This window comes from Cydia pomonella, chromosome 8 (genome assembly GCF_033807575.1).
Source record: "Cydia pomonella isolate Wapato2018A chromosome 8, ilCydPomo1, whole genome shotgun sequence".
Classification (NCBI taxonomy): Eukaryota; Metazoa; Arthropoda; class Insecta; order Lepidoptera; family Tortricidae; genus Cydia; species Cydia pomonella.
This window is the reverse complement of record NC_084710.1, coordinates 18957153-18969767: the sequence shown is the minus strand read 5'-3', so window position 1 is coordinate 18969767 and position 12615 is coordinate 18957153. Positions and strand designations below refer to the sequence as shown.

The following is a 12615-nucleotide window of genomic DNA, read 5'->3' as shown; positions in this document are numbered from 1 at the left end:
TTTCATTGTAAAATCTTACGAACTAGACTATTTTAGCTTATTGACTAAACTGAACACAAAGTGTAATTTTAATTATTAAATTGTTTCAATAATCGTGCTTACATCTATTAATTGTTTACATTCAAGGTCTACGTACACCAGCTTCCCAAAAATGGTTGATGAAAAGGATTTAATTCGCAAAAGAGGCAGTTACAAAGGTCAACTAACCTTGTTTACTACATACCTAGGCACAGTGAAGGAATCGTCATTAACTCAAGCTGAGGCTAGTCAATTGCAGTTGCGTATAGGTAAGATTGAGGCATTGTATGAGCTTTACGATGATGTACAGACACAGTTAGAGTGTAGCAGTGAAAATTTGAACACCCTGCAATTTGCGAATTTGGGTTTTCGCGGTGGGCCCCCTGCTTTGAGCTTTGGCGTGAAGTGTCAATATTAAGTTTAAATACCGATGTAGGCCACAAGATGGCAGGCCCTCCAACGTGCACGGTCCCTATATCTTTTATATTATTTTATGTTTAGTTGGCGCCGACAGCAGGTTCATTACGACATTGTACATAGATTAAACGTGGTGAGACTGATAAGTGAAGTTATTTATTTGTTTGTAAATCAAGCAGTGTCAAATCTTAGGCATCGATAGTATCGTTATATCCTAGGATCTCAGATGTAAAATATTGTAGCTCTAGAATGTTTCGGTATAGTTTGCGATTAAAAATAACGATGATTATGAAACAAGCTTTATTTATTGTATACTTTCCTTAAATTCTACGTATGTTTGTAAATTAGTTGCTTTAAAATTAGCATATAGTGAAGTGATATTAGTGACTTTCGTTTGTACATAATGATTGTGTTTTAACAGTTTTGTTACTCGTATGCAGCGTGAGATTTCAAGCTTATTAACATCTCGTTTTACTGTTTGAAATCTGTAAGAATCTAAAAATGTAAATATGTAGTTTATTTTATACGAATCATTTACATGCTACTTTTATTTTTATATCATTAACTCAAATGTATGTCTTAATAAGTTTGTTTTTAAATAAAATGTAATCGTTTTTGCAGTTTGCTTGTTGAAACTGATTTGCCGCCGCGTTTGATTGATTTTAATGAGTATCACTGAATATTCTGATTGTAGATAAAAGTAACATCTGAAGTTGCCTTTCAGATATATTTATAATGGAATGCTCTTTCTAGAAATATTTTAGATTGAGATATTTTTCATATTCTTTTTGTAATTCTTTTGTCATCTCTGCTCAAGTCTTGTTTGTACCGTAGAGTTGATAGTTTGGGCATTTCCCAGACACATTCAGTATCAAACATACTATACTTGTCATTAATGAACATGTTAGTTCTACAGCTGTTAGTGTATGTATATCTGGTAAGTATGGAAGGGAATTAAACAGGCTGTGCTGGAAATTAGAATTTAATACTTTCATCAAGTAAGAAATTAAGATACGGAAACAGGTTTAATATAATTACAACATTTATGGGATGTAAACAATAAGTTGGCATTTCAAGACAAGATATTCCCAGTAGTTAACTAACTTCCTATGAGGAAATAGTCAATGGTTGAAAATTCCAGAAAAGCGTTGGGTATGTGACGGTATAAAGCTGAGAAGCCGATATTTGACATGATGTTGAATTCAACGGTATATACTTAATACAAATTTCTGCAGGTTAAGGTAGCTGCCATACGCGTCACGTCCCCGACGTAGGCCTTTTTGTGGAATGCCCCAATTACATTTACAATTATTATACAGTGACAGCGGGAGTGGCTTGGAATGCTTTCCCGATTGCATCATAAAGGAGCGTGGGCTACGCTCGGCTACTGGCAGTGCTAACTACTGGGGTTAACAAAATTGTAGTGCTTATGGCGAGCATAGTAGTGTATCTACTTGCAAGTATGTGTGGAAGTTGAAACCGTTGTGTAATAGCCTTAGATTTTTTTTTATACCATCGTAATCCCTTGGAAGAGCTGAAATAAATATGTCAAAAGAATAATTGTCTGTTATTTCCGTTGATACAATCCAAAATTAATACGTGCTTGCTATCTGTGAAAAGTAGGTACGTGACAAGAGAACAAATAAAATGATAATTACAATGAAACTCTGCTTAACTATGGTAATAATGTCGGACGTCCGAGTCCGACTAAAAGCAAGTATAGGTAGTACATACCTACTTGCTTTACTCTTTGAAGTATACCATAGGATTGCCCCACTCGGGCGCCCTTGAGGGACAGAACACACACAATGCAACGAAATCAAGAACGCATTTGAACATGGCTGAGATTCCAGAAACAACCTACGTAATTTAGTCAGGTTGACTGGTGAAATGCCCCATAAATTTCGTACACAGCCAATCTCAAAGTATGGCCAATGTATAGGTGCTATTATGCAAATGGATTTGAATGAATCAACTTTTGTGATTAAATGATTAAAATGAAATAGGCCTCTGGTAAATCCATGAGTAATTCATGCTAAACAGATCCCTTAACACATTCACTGCCAGACAAAAAACGGCGCACTACCCCAGAAACCGGTGGTCTATAGCTGCATACAAAACAACCCGCCCAGCATCTGAACAAAGTTACGAGCGCCCACCAGGTGGGTTCCCGGCAGTGAATGTGTTAATATATCTAAGTATAGACAATGCATGGGTTTAACCTTTTGAACGCCAGATGGCGAAGGAATATGCCGTGCCACTGACGCCAGTCGATTGCGATTATTTAAACGAAATTGAACTTAGAGTCCTGCATTGGTCCATATTCTATTGGCGAAGCTGAAAACTGCAGCCATTATTGCCGTTGCCAAAAAATTTTCGTGGTAACTACTGGAAAAAAAATCCCAGCTTTTACCAGTAGTTACCAGTGGTAAAAGGTCGGAAAAAAATTCCCAGTAGTTACCACTGGACCCAGATACCAGATTTAGTGATGACAGCCACAGCCGACTGTTGCGGTCAAAAAGTTTATTAAGACTCACAAAATGGAAAAGTATTTAAAACTACTTAATTAATATCAATGTTTTCTGCTTTGAATGATACAAGGTGATAAAAAGAAACAATGAAATCATCTTTCTTATAGTTTATTGCCTAACTCCAAAAGTGTAGTTGGCCAGCCGTTGCAGGGGTCTCTGGAGTGGGTGTGCCAGAAGCTTGGCTATGCAGTCATGGATCTTGGTTGCATTCCTCGATACCTCATACACATATGAATAACCATTGTCCAAATCTTGAAGTGCATCATATATTTCTTCACATTTGTTCTCCCTGCAATTTTCTTCATGTGCTAGCAATATGTCTATGTAGAAATAAATTTGTTTTCTGAGGAATATGAAATATGGATCGTCTTGAGGTATGAGTGGTATGCAGTAGGATCTCCCATATAAAACTAGCATACGAACCACAAATGGTGGTGGTAAAATGCACTCTTCTTGCTTATACTCGGGTATTTCCACTTTTTGTTTAACAATTTGAAATACCTTCTTAAAATCAAATGTTTCAGATGTACATCCTTCAGCGTTTATGTAATCAATCGCATTAAAAATGTCTTTTAAATTGTTTGTAAAATTTTGCACCCAAAGTGGTTCAGTGTCCTTCATGATCAAAAGTGCAAATTCCGTTTGTCTGTTGATGGCATGCTTAGAATGTAAAAAGAAATCCAGAATCCGCTTCATCATGTTGATCGGAGAGAAGGTAGTGCCATCACCCAGCCGGTACAGGGAGTTGTTGTCATCGTAGCAAACGTCGAGGCATATAATGATCCTCTCCGGAACATTTACATTGGGTAAGTTTGGTTTTTGAAAATTGGCAATTACTTGCTGCTGCAATTCCGAAATATGATCGCTCGAGAACTTATTGATACTATCGGCATGTCTGAAATATAACAACATAAGCTTTATACGAGTCCAAGTGATTTGTGAGCAGGTTTCATAAATAGCTTTGTGTTATGTTTGGAGTTCTTACCCTAAGTCGTTCGAATCTTCAGCTGTGTTTGAATTACTGGACGATATCATTTCAGGAGAATCCATTTATGATGTAGATGAGTTGACGAATGCAATTATAATTAAGAATGCAAGAAAACAAAATACATCAAACAGAAAAGTGGAGTCAGTGACATGACATCTGACCAGTCTGTGAGTTCTGTGACACTGACAGCTGACAAGTGGATTTTTTTTTTAAACAATTATAGCCTGGATCTGACAACTTTATTAGTTTGTCCTTTTTGGAAACATCAAAATTTATTGTCGCCTATAGACGATTTGATCAAAATTAGTATAGAGACGATTCTAAACATTCAGCTGAGTGAGCCTTCCTGGTCTCAAGCGTCCCTCCCTATTCGGTTCGGAGGTTTAGGAATTCGCAAAATTTCCAGTGTGGCTTCCCCAGCCTTTTTGGCATCCATTAATAGCACGTCTGGTCTCATAGGAAATATCTTAAGGGCTTTGCCCACAAACTATGAGATTACGGGCTTTGAGGATGCTAAAAATGCTTTTAAAATTGCTTGCCCGGGCAAACAATTTCCAGACAACCCAAAATCACAAAGGAGCTGGGATAATATTTACTGTGATTTAACTTACAATACTCTTCTAAACAACTGTACGGGTCCAGATCACGCGAGACTTTTGGCGGTCGGAGCCCGGGAAGCCGGCTACTGGCTACATGCCCATCCTTCACCTAATACTGGTACTTTCTTGGATCCGACCTCCCTAAGACTGGCGACTGGTTTGCGACTCGGGGTTTCGGTATGTACGCCACATATATGCTCTTGTGGCACGGACGTGGACCGACTGGGACACCACGGATTATCTTGTCAAAAAAGTGCAGGTCGTTTTTCAAGACATGCGTCGCTTAATGACATAATCCGTCGATCTCTTGCCACCATCAATGTGCCTGCTCTTCTTGAGCCAACTGGCATTATCAGGGATGATGGCAAGAGGCCTGATGGGGTGTCCTTGGTTCCTTGGAGCTTGGGACGGATGTTAGTGTGGGATGCTACCTGCGTAGACACACTGGCACCGTCCCACCTCCAACGGACTAATGTAAAAGCGGGCGCAGCGGCGGAAAGCGCCGAAATTTTGAAACGTAATAAATATAAGAGCCTCGGTAGAGAGTACCATTTTGTACCTTTTGGCGTTGAAACTCTAGGTCCATGGGGTCCCAGCGCGCACAAGTTTTTTGGAGAAATCGCGAAACGTCTGGTTGACGTAACTGGTGACCGAAGAGCTGGCGGCTTCCTCGCACAACGTATCAGTATTGCGATACAACGAGGAAATGCCGCCAGCATCCTTGGTACAATGCCTCAAGGGCCTCTTTTAGATATAAGCTAGTTATAGTATTCATCTGTATATATCCATTATGTATATTGTTATTGTCAATAAATAGATTTATCTTATTAGGTTCATATTACGTTATTAGTACACTAGACAATATTTACCAAGATAAAAGATTAGCATTACTTTTCTCAGTAAAAGAAAAAAAAAGAAACAATTTTATGAACTTAAAAGTAATTATGTAGACGATGTAATTATGAAGTATCAATTTTGTCTGCAATATCTAGTCCGTATATAAGTATTTTTTTGATTGTGTATACATAGCTGTAAATTTCACAATTTCAAATAGAAATTAACCACATACCTCCTAACAGTAGTAACAGTGACAGCTCTGTCAGACATATGTGACTGTGACATTTCATTTCGTAAGCAATAGAAGAGTAAAGAGTTGTGATTTTTATTTTATATCTTGAAATTACCTGTTAATTATTTATTTACTATTGTTGTAATCATATAAAAAATGGAATAAAGTCTGTATAAAATATAGTCTTACGTTATGACAATAATTGGGTAACCATATAAGATGGAAAAGCTTAATTCCATCGAAGAGCTTCTGCTTCTAGTTGATGAAAAAATCGAATATGGCAAAGAACTTGTGTTATTGTTGCAACCTATACAAAATGTCGATGGGGTCATGAAATTACAAAGAAAGATTCGTCAAGAGATGGAGTTTCTAAAGAAGGTATATTAATATCAGCCAGAATTTTGTATGTGTGGATAAGAATTCTTAGTAAAATTTTTTTGTTTTAGCTACAAAAAACTAGAAAAGTGAAACTGGAGCAGCTATCCTGCTCAAACTTACGACATTTGGGTGCAATGGTGGACTGTGCCCTAAGACCTGGTGTGGTGGCAGTGTGTAAAATATTTCATATTGATGATGAAAGCAAACTAGTTATTGATGTAATCAGTGGACAAGGAAAAACGTGGACCAAAGGTAATTATTACCTGTTATTCTAGAACTTAGAATTGAGCTAGTCAACATGTTTACAGTACAAACTACATAAAGTATTAAAAATTCACTGGATAATTTTTTTTCTCTTGTTTTTGAACAAAATAAAAACCATGCAGATGATGTTGTTTAACTACAGAGTTTTATCTGTTCTAGTGGCATACATTATTTTTCAGTTGTTGGAATTTAGATTTTGTTTCAATTAATCAAATTACAAATTTAAATTACGTTATAGAGTCAGGAGCCTACTAATCCAAGGGTTATGTTACTACATGCTGTTAGAAGTCCTAGAAACATAATACTATTTAATTTATTGGTCACTCTATAATTTCAGTAATTGCAAGAAATCCCAAATCCCTTTCTGCTCTGAGTTCCGGAAATGCATCATACGGGGCTCGGTCCATTCTAGACCAAGCAGAGGACTACTTGGAGTGTGCTCAGTTGTACCCTTGTATGTACCAGCCTCCGAAGGTATGAATTACTATGTAATAAAAAAATAATAATAGTGGGGATTCATTTAAGGACATATTCAGTATCATATTCTCATTAGGAAAAAGTAGAAAAAAACTTTTAATGTGAAGAAAAACTTTTTGTTCTATGGGGTCAGGTTGTCCAAGTTGGCCAATTCTCCATTCAAATTTTTTCCTCTACTTTTTCCTAATCAAAACATGATAACAAAGATGCCCTTAAATGGATTCCCACTATTTTTGTTACACCTTGTATGGAACTCTTAATCTTTATCTAATTTTCATTTGTTTTTTCAATTTCACCTCTTGATCGCAATCTAGGGTTCCGTAACCAAATGGCAAAAAACGGAACCCTTATGGATTCGTCATGTCTGTCTGTCTGTCCGTCCGTATCACAGCCACTTTTCTCCGAGACTATAAAAACTATACTGTTGAAACTTGGTAAGTAGATGTATTCTGTGAACCGCATTAAGATTTTCACACAAAAATAGGAAAAAAACAATAAATGTTGGGGGTTCCCCATACTTAGAACTGAAACTCAATTTTTTTTTTTCATCAAACCCATATGTGTGGGGTATCTATGGATAGGTCTTCAAAAATGATATTGAGGTTTCTAATATCATTTTTCTCTAATCTGAATAGTTTGCACGAGAGCCACTTCCAAAGTGGTAAAATGTGTCCCCCCTCACTCCCCTCCCCTGTAACTTCTAAAATAAGAGAATGATAAAACTAAAAAAAATATATGACATACATTACCATGCAAACTTACACCGAAAATTGGCCTTCATGGGCGACTCCGACTCGCACTTGGCCGCTTTTTTATCCTGTTGAGGATAAAATGTATCGTATTCACATCACATTTATAAGTAGAAAGTGTTTATACAAAATGTTTTAATAGCACATTACGATCCAAGTGCATAGGATTTCTGAAGTGTATTTCGACATAGGCACATAAAGTGCTAATTACCGCACTAGTACGCTAAAATAGCCTTTATTTACAGAACAAAGAACAATTGCACATTATCTCTCTATTATCTCCCATCTTTTGTATTCTTTGTCTGCTTGCCCTTTGGCAAAGGCCTCCTCCAACCTTCTCCACTCTCTCCGATCTATTACTACTCTGCTCCAGGTACGGCCAGCTATCTGCGCGATGTCATCGTCCCATCTAATTAGAGGTCTCTTCGCCCCTCTCTCTCCCTCTCTTGGGTACCATTGGGTGACTCGCTTGCTCCATTTGTCTGTGCCTCGGATGACATGGCCAGTCCACTTCCATTTGAGTCTTCTAATTTTTGTGGCAATGTCTTGGACTTTCGTCCTATTCCTAATTAGGGTGTTTCGTAGCCGGTCAGTCTTACGTACACCTAGCATGCTCGTTTCCATGGCGCGCTGGCAGCATGCTAGATGGGATGTAGTAGCTTTTGTCAGGGCCCAGGTCTGGCTACTATACATTAGCACAGGAAAAACACATGTGTTGAATAGTTTACCCTTTGTCTTAGAGTGGAGTTGTTTATCTTTGAAGACTTCTTTCAGGGACCAGTGCCTTTTCCACCCATTCACTATTCTTCTCTTCATAGCACCATATGTACTACTTATTAAGCAAAAAAAAAAAAAAAAACATGCATATCATTCTTTTTCTTTTTGAACACTTATATAATTATGATAATTATAATAAAACATGTCTTTACAGGTGATATTCGAATTTGTCAGTGGCATTGAAGAGAGTTTAGCAAAAAAATTAAAAGCAATAGGTGTGATAGTTAAAGGGGATATTTTGCCAGATTCAACTCATGCTGAAGAGTATGACAACTCCTGCCCGTCTCAGTCTAGTGATGAAGAAGAAGAAACGCTTGAAGACAGGTAATTCCCTACTTAATTTATAAAAGTAAAAGTAACTATCTGTCTTACCTCTTCACACTTAAACTGATTTAAGTATCCGTGTACTTGTACAAGTACAAATTCAATTCAAGTCTTGAATTCTTATAAAAATAAAAAAAACATTTGCCCCGGGTCTTAAAAGGATAAGCCTTTATAAGGCAGAGCCAGCGAGCATACGCACCATGGCCAGTGTAGATGTGCCTCGGCCGTTTTGTGCGCGAGGAAATTGTCTCCCCCGTATGCTCGCTCTGTGTGGACCCACCTAATATCAAATATATTTCACATAATGATCATTTTGCGTATTTTTTAACACCCATATACCCCTTTAAAGGGCGGGACAATATATCCCCAATCCACCCATTTATCCAACTTTTTTCAGTAAACCAAAATCACTGCAAGGAATGTCTCAATGCATAGAGGAGCACCCCGAGGTTACCACTCTGAACCTGGATGTCACTGCTATGATGGCTTATGTTAGCAACATGACAAATGGCCATTGCCACTATCGGTTTCAACAGGTAAATCCCTGTTCAGAAAGTTACATTTTCTTATGCGGATAGGTTTAAAAACATTTTTACTACCCGAGGGAGCATCACATTAAAAAGGTTTTTTAATTTGTAACAACTTTTTTTTTTAATTTATTGCCTTAATATATTTTTTTTTTGCTACAAAGCGGAAAAAACGCAAGTGATGCGTTGAAGTATTCAATTCTGACGCTTTTATCGTAATTTATCAGGAAGTGCTGACTCAACAGTGCGCTTGGGAAGCGGAGAGACCTGTCAAACCTATCCTGGAGAAAATATTTCAGGGTGAGTCTTCTCCTTTGTTGGAATTAATGTTTTCATTTTTATCGGAAATACATTTATTTTAAGGTGTAAATTATAGTAGGGCAAACACAACTTATCAGTCAGTAACAACCAAATGTTTGTATTATAAAATGTTTGTACCTAATTATAATTTAATTAATGTAATGTATTCTGTAGGACATTTGTTAATATTATCATACTCATTTTGTTTTTAATTTTTTTTTTGTAACTAACAAATTATAAATATAAACATTATTAAGTAATAATTAATCGCTGAAATGTAAATATAGAGTAAATGCATGTTAGTCATTAAGTATTTATAGTAAAATTTGCACGCCGTAAGTCGACAGAATTGTGCTGGATAAAATTTTGATGTAACATCTGTGTTAACCATAATTCTAGCAAATAAAGATATACTAAAGATATACTACTACCAGGAAAACTATAGGTACTCGCCCCTTTTTTCCCCTAGACTAGGATACTAGCGTAAGACAAAGACCGTACCTATGATTCTCTCTGTCTATGTTTGAAACGAGACAGTCCTGGGCCAAACTATATGCGCCATTATTATTTAGTTATGTTTACATAAAATTAAAAGGAACATGACTATTAATACAGAATAGATAATAGTACTACGTACACAATTCTCACTGTGAAACAATGCCGAAATGACAGCGAAAAGTCACAAATCACGTTGTTTAAATTCTAAAATCTGCTAGGAGTAATCGTTAGATGAGCGCGCTTGAAAAATTGAGTGACATATACCACATGCTTCTATGTTAGTTTCGATGTGGGGATCATTATAAAATATGAAAACTGAAGACTACGGTTGGTGTACGACCTTGTGCACTGGAGGGCTTGTTCTCTCTTGGTATATCGTCAGATGACAACCAAAACTTACTATTACAAAAAATAATTAAACAAAAATCAACTTTATTTTGGTACTACTACGGATCACTATAGCTCTAAACTTGTGGAAGTAATTTGTAAGTTTTGGTTGTCACTTGACGATAAGACAATTTGTCAACTATTTCTGTTATAATTATTTTAAGAATGCCCTAATGACCTTAATCAGGGAAGAGACTGGTCTGCTGCAGAACCGCCTGGGACGACTTCGCGAAGATAGTGGAGACGCTCGGCGGCGAGATGGAGAGGCGACGGACCGCCGAGCTCAAGGAGAGGGTCACGGTGTACCCTGACGATTATGCAGGTTACAAATAACATATTGGTTTCAAAAATCGAACATTTATAGCAAATAGTCCACAGGACACTTTTACATGTCAAATTTTTACAAGCACAAAAAAATAAAAATAACCAAAAATTATAAAATACAATTGCAAATAGCGAATCAATAAAACGCAAGCTTTTTTGCTGGCGCAAACTACTAATCTACTAGTAGTAATCTAAGAGAACGAGTTTTTAACAATGCCACGACTTTCATTTTGATTCACTTGTTACAGGAGAGGACGACCTTCCGAGACAGAAACTAAAAGTGCGCGGACACATCCGTCTGAGATCTCGAATCATATTCAACTTCGGGCATCGAATAAAAGCTATCACCGTGTCAGCGAATGAAGGGTTTGTGAGGGCAGCGCATCAACAGGTAGTTTATTTTTACACATTACCATATCCCGGGTTGAAACACTGAAAGAAATGTTTGCATAATTGTAACAAACATTTTGGTTACTGTTTACACAAAAATTGGGACTTGCGAACTATGTGTTATATGTTACAAAACCGTGTTTGGCTATCAGTGTTCAGGTATTTATTATACACTACAAAATAAGTTTTGTAAATTTATGCAAAGTTTATTTTCTTAATAACTAAATAACTAAACTACGGTTTAGTTATTTAGTAAAGTTACAAAACCAGTTCGGCTATTATTTTTTTTCAGTGAAGTCTTAGTAAAATGTACCCAAATCGTCGACTTTCATAATGGCCATAGAAAAGTCGCCCGTGTTCCAGAAAGTTTTTAACCCATCGTTGATTGGCGTGTTCGTGACAGTGACGATAATATTTTATTCATGTTATTAAATTAATAAACACCATACATCATTTTGGAAAAGAGCTGATGTTCCTCAAACTGCTGGATCGATTTCTATGAAACAGCTAAGAACAACCGCAAAAAAACTCGCTTTCACGTAAAAAACCGCATCTATCCGTTGGAGCGCTACGATCTACGATGCCACAGACAGACATTGGAGTCAAACAGATAAATATATAACACCCTGGTTTTGCGTCGGGGGTTAAAAATGTTTAGACGTGAATGTATACCTTCTTTATATCGTTACGTAGGCCTTACTTCGATTTATTTCAAATACATAATAAATTTATTTCAATATTGTAATGTGTTTCAGGGTGTGACATACGCAGCATTCATCCACGAGTCGCGAGCGCTGACCGAAGGCAAGGAGCCGACCGCTACCAAGTTACCCTCATGATCTTTGATATTAAATGGTTTTAGCAGACTCTTGTGTATTCTTTAACCTTTCATAAGTGTGTGGTATTCAAAAATCAGAAATATTTTCTTCTTTTAAAATAAGTTTTAAGTGTGCTCATAGAGCATGACGTTGTTCGGTAGTTGCTTTTAGTAAAGAGATAGCTGGACTTTACTAAAAGCCACGATGGATTGCCGGATGTTGATTAAAATATGGTTAAACGCGTTTCAAGATTAGTTTTTCATTAACTGCCCACTTCCACGATAGTTCACTGCATAATAAGCTATCAATACTACACTTTGAACAACATAAATGAGCAAAACACAAAAAAATATTCTCGAGACGTTTACTTTTCTTTTACGGTATATCAAATAAATATCAATTATAAACAATTGATACATTTATTTATTATAGTTAGTTCTGTAAAATCGTGTCATACGTTCTAGCGGTGACACGGTATCGTACGGAATTCAAACTCGCATCAAAAAATGTACGTAATTGTCCGTGAGAGTCAGAATGGCGGGTGTACCTAATTAAAAATAAATGAAAAGCATACCATATTTTTGTACCTAATTTGTACTATTTAGTACCTCCTTTAAAAAAATTGTACATCACGGTACTTAAAGTTATCATCAAAAAACAGTACACCCGCCATTCTGACAGTCAGAAAGGCGGGTGTACTTTATTACTCGTACGTTATGATCCCGGTTATTGATAAATTCTATAAAAGCCAAATATTTCGCTAATTAAAAAAATGTATTA

General features: G+C 36.7%; 2 protein-coding genes across 2 annotated transcripts; one reads left to right on the top strand and one right to left on the bottom strand.

Moving 5' to 3' along the window:
* Positions 1-3058: 3058 nt before the first annotated feature.
* LOC133520777 (BRISC and BRCA1-A complex member 1-like) lies at positions 3059-4140 on the bottom strand. Its single transcript, XM_061855435.1, has 2 exons — positions 3952-4140; positions 3059-3861 (listed from the first exon to the last, which is right to left on the bottom strand). Exons 1-2 carry the CDS (start codon positions 4014-4016, stop codon positions 3075-3077), a joined length of 852 nt encoding a protein of 283 aa, XP_061711419.1. The 5' UTR covers positions 4017-4140; the 3' UTR covers positions 3059-3074.
* Positions 4141-5674: 1534 nt separating this feature from the next.
* On the top strand, positions 5675-11883 carry LOC133520772 (UPF0415 protein C7orf25 homolog). The gene is made up of 9 exons (XM_061855428.1): positions 5675-6000; positions 6069-6252; positions 6602-6738; positions 8422-8591; positions 8989-9127; positions 9346-9418; positions 10491-10625; positions 10876-11018; positions 11773-11883. The coding sequence occupies exons 1-9, from the start codon at positions 5842-5844 to the stop codon at positions 11854-11856; spliced, it is 1224 nt and encodes a 407-aa protein (XP_061711412.1). The 5' UTR covers positions 5675-5841; the 3' UTR covers positions 11857-11883.
* The last annotated feature ends 732 nt before the right edge of the window (positions 11884-12615 follow it).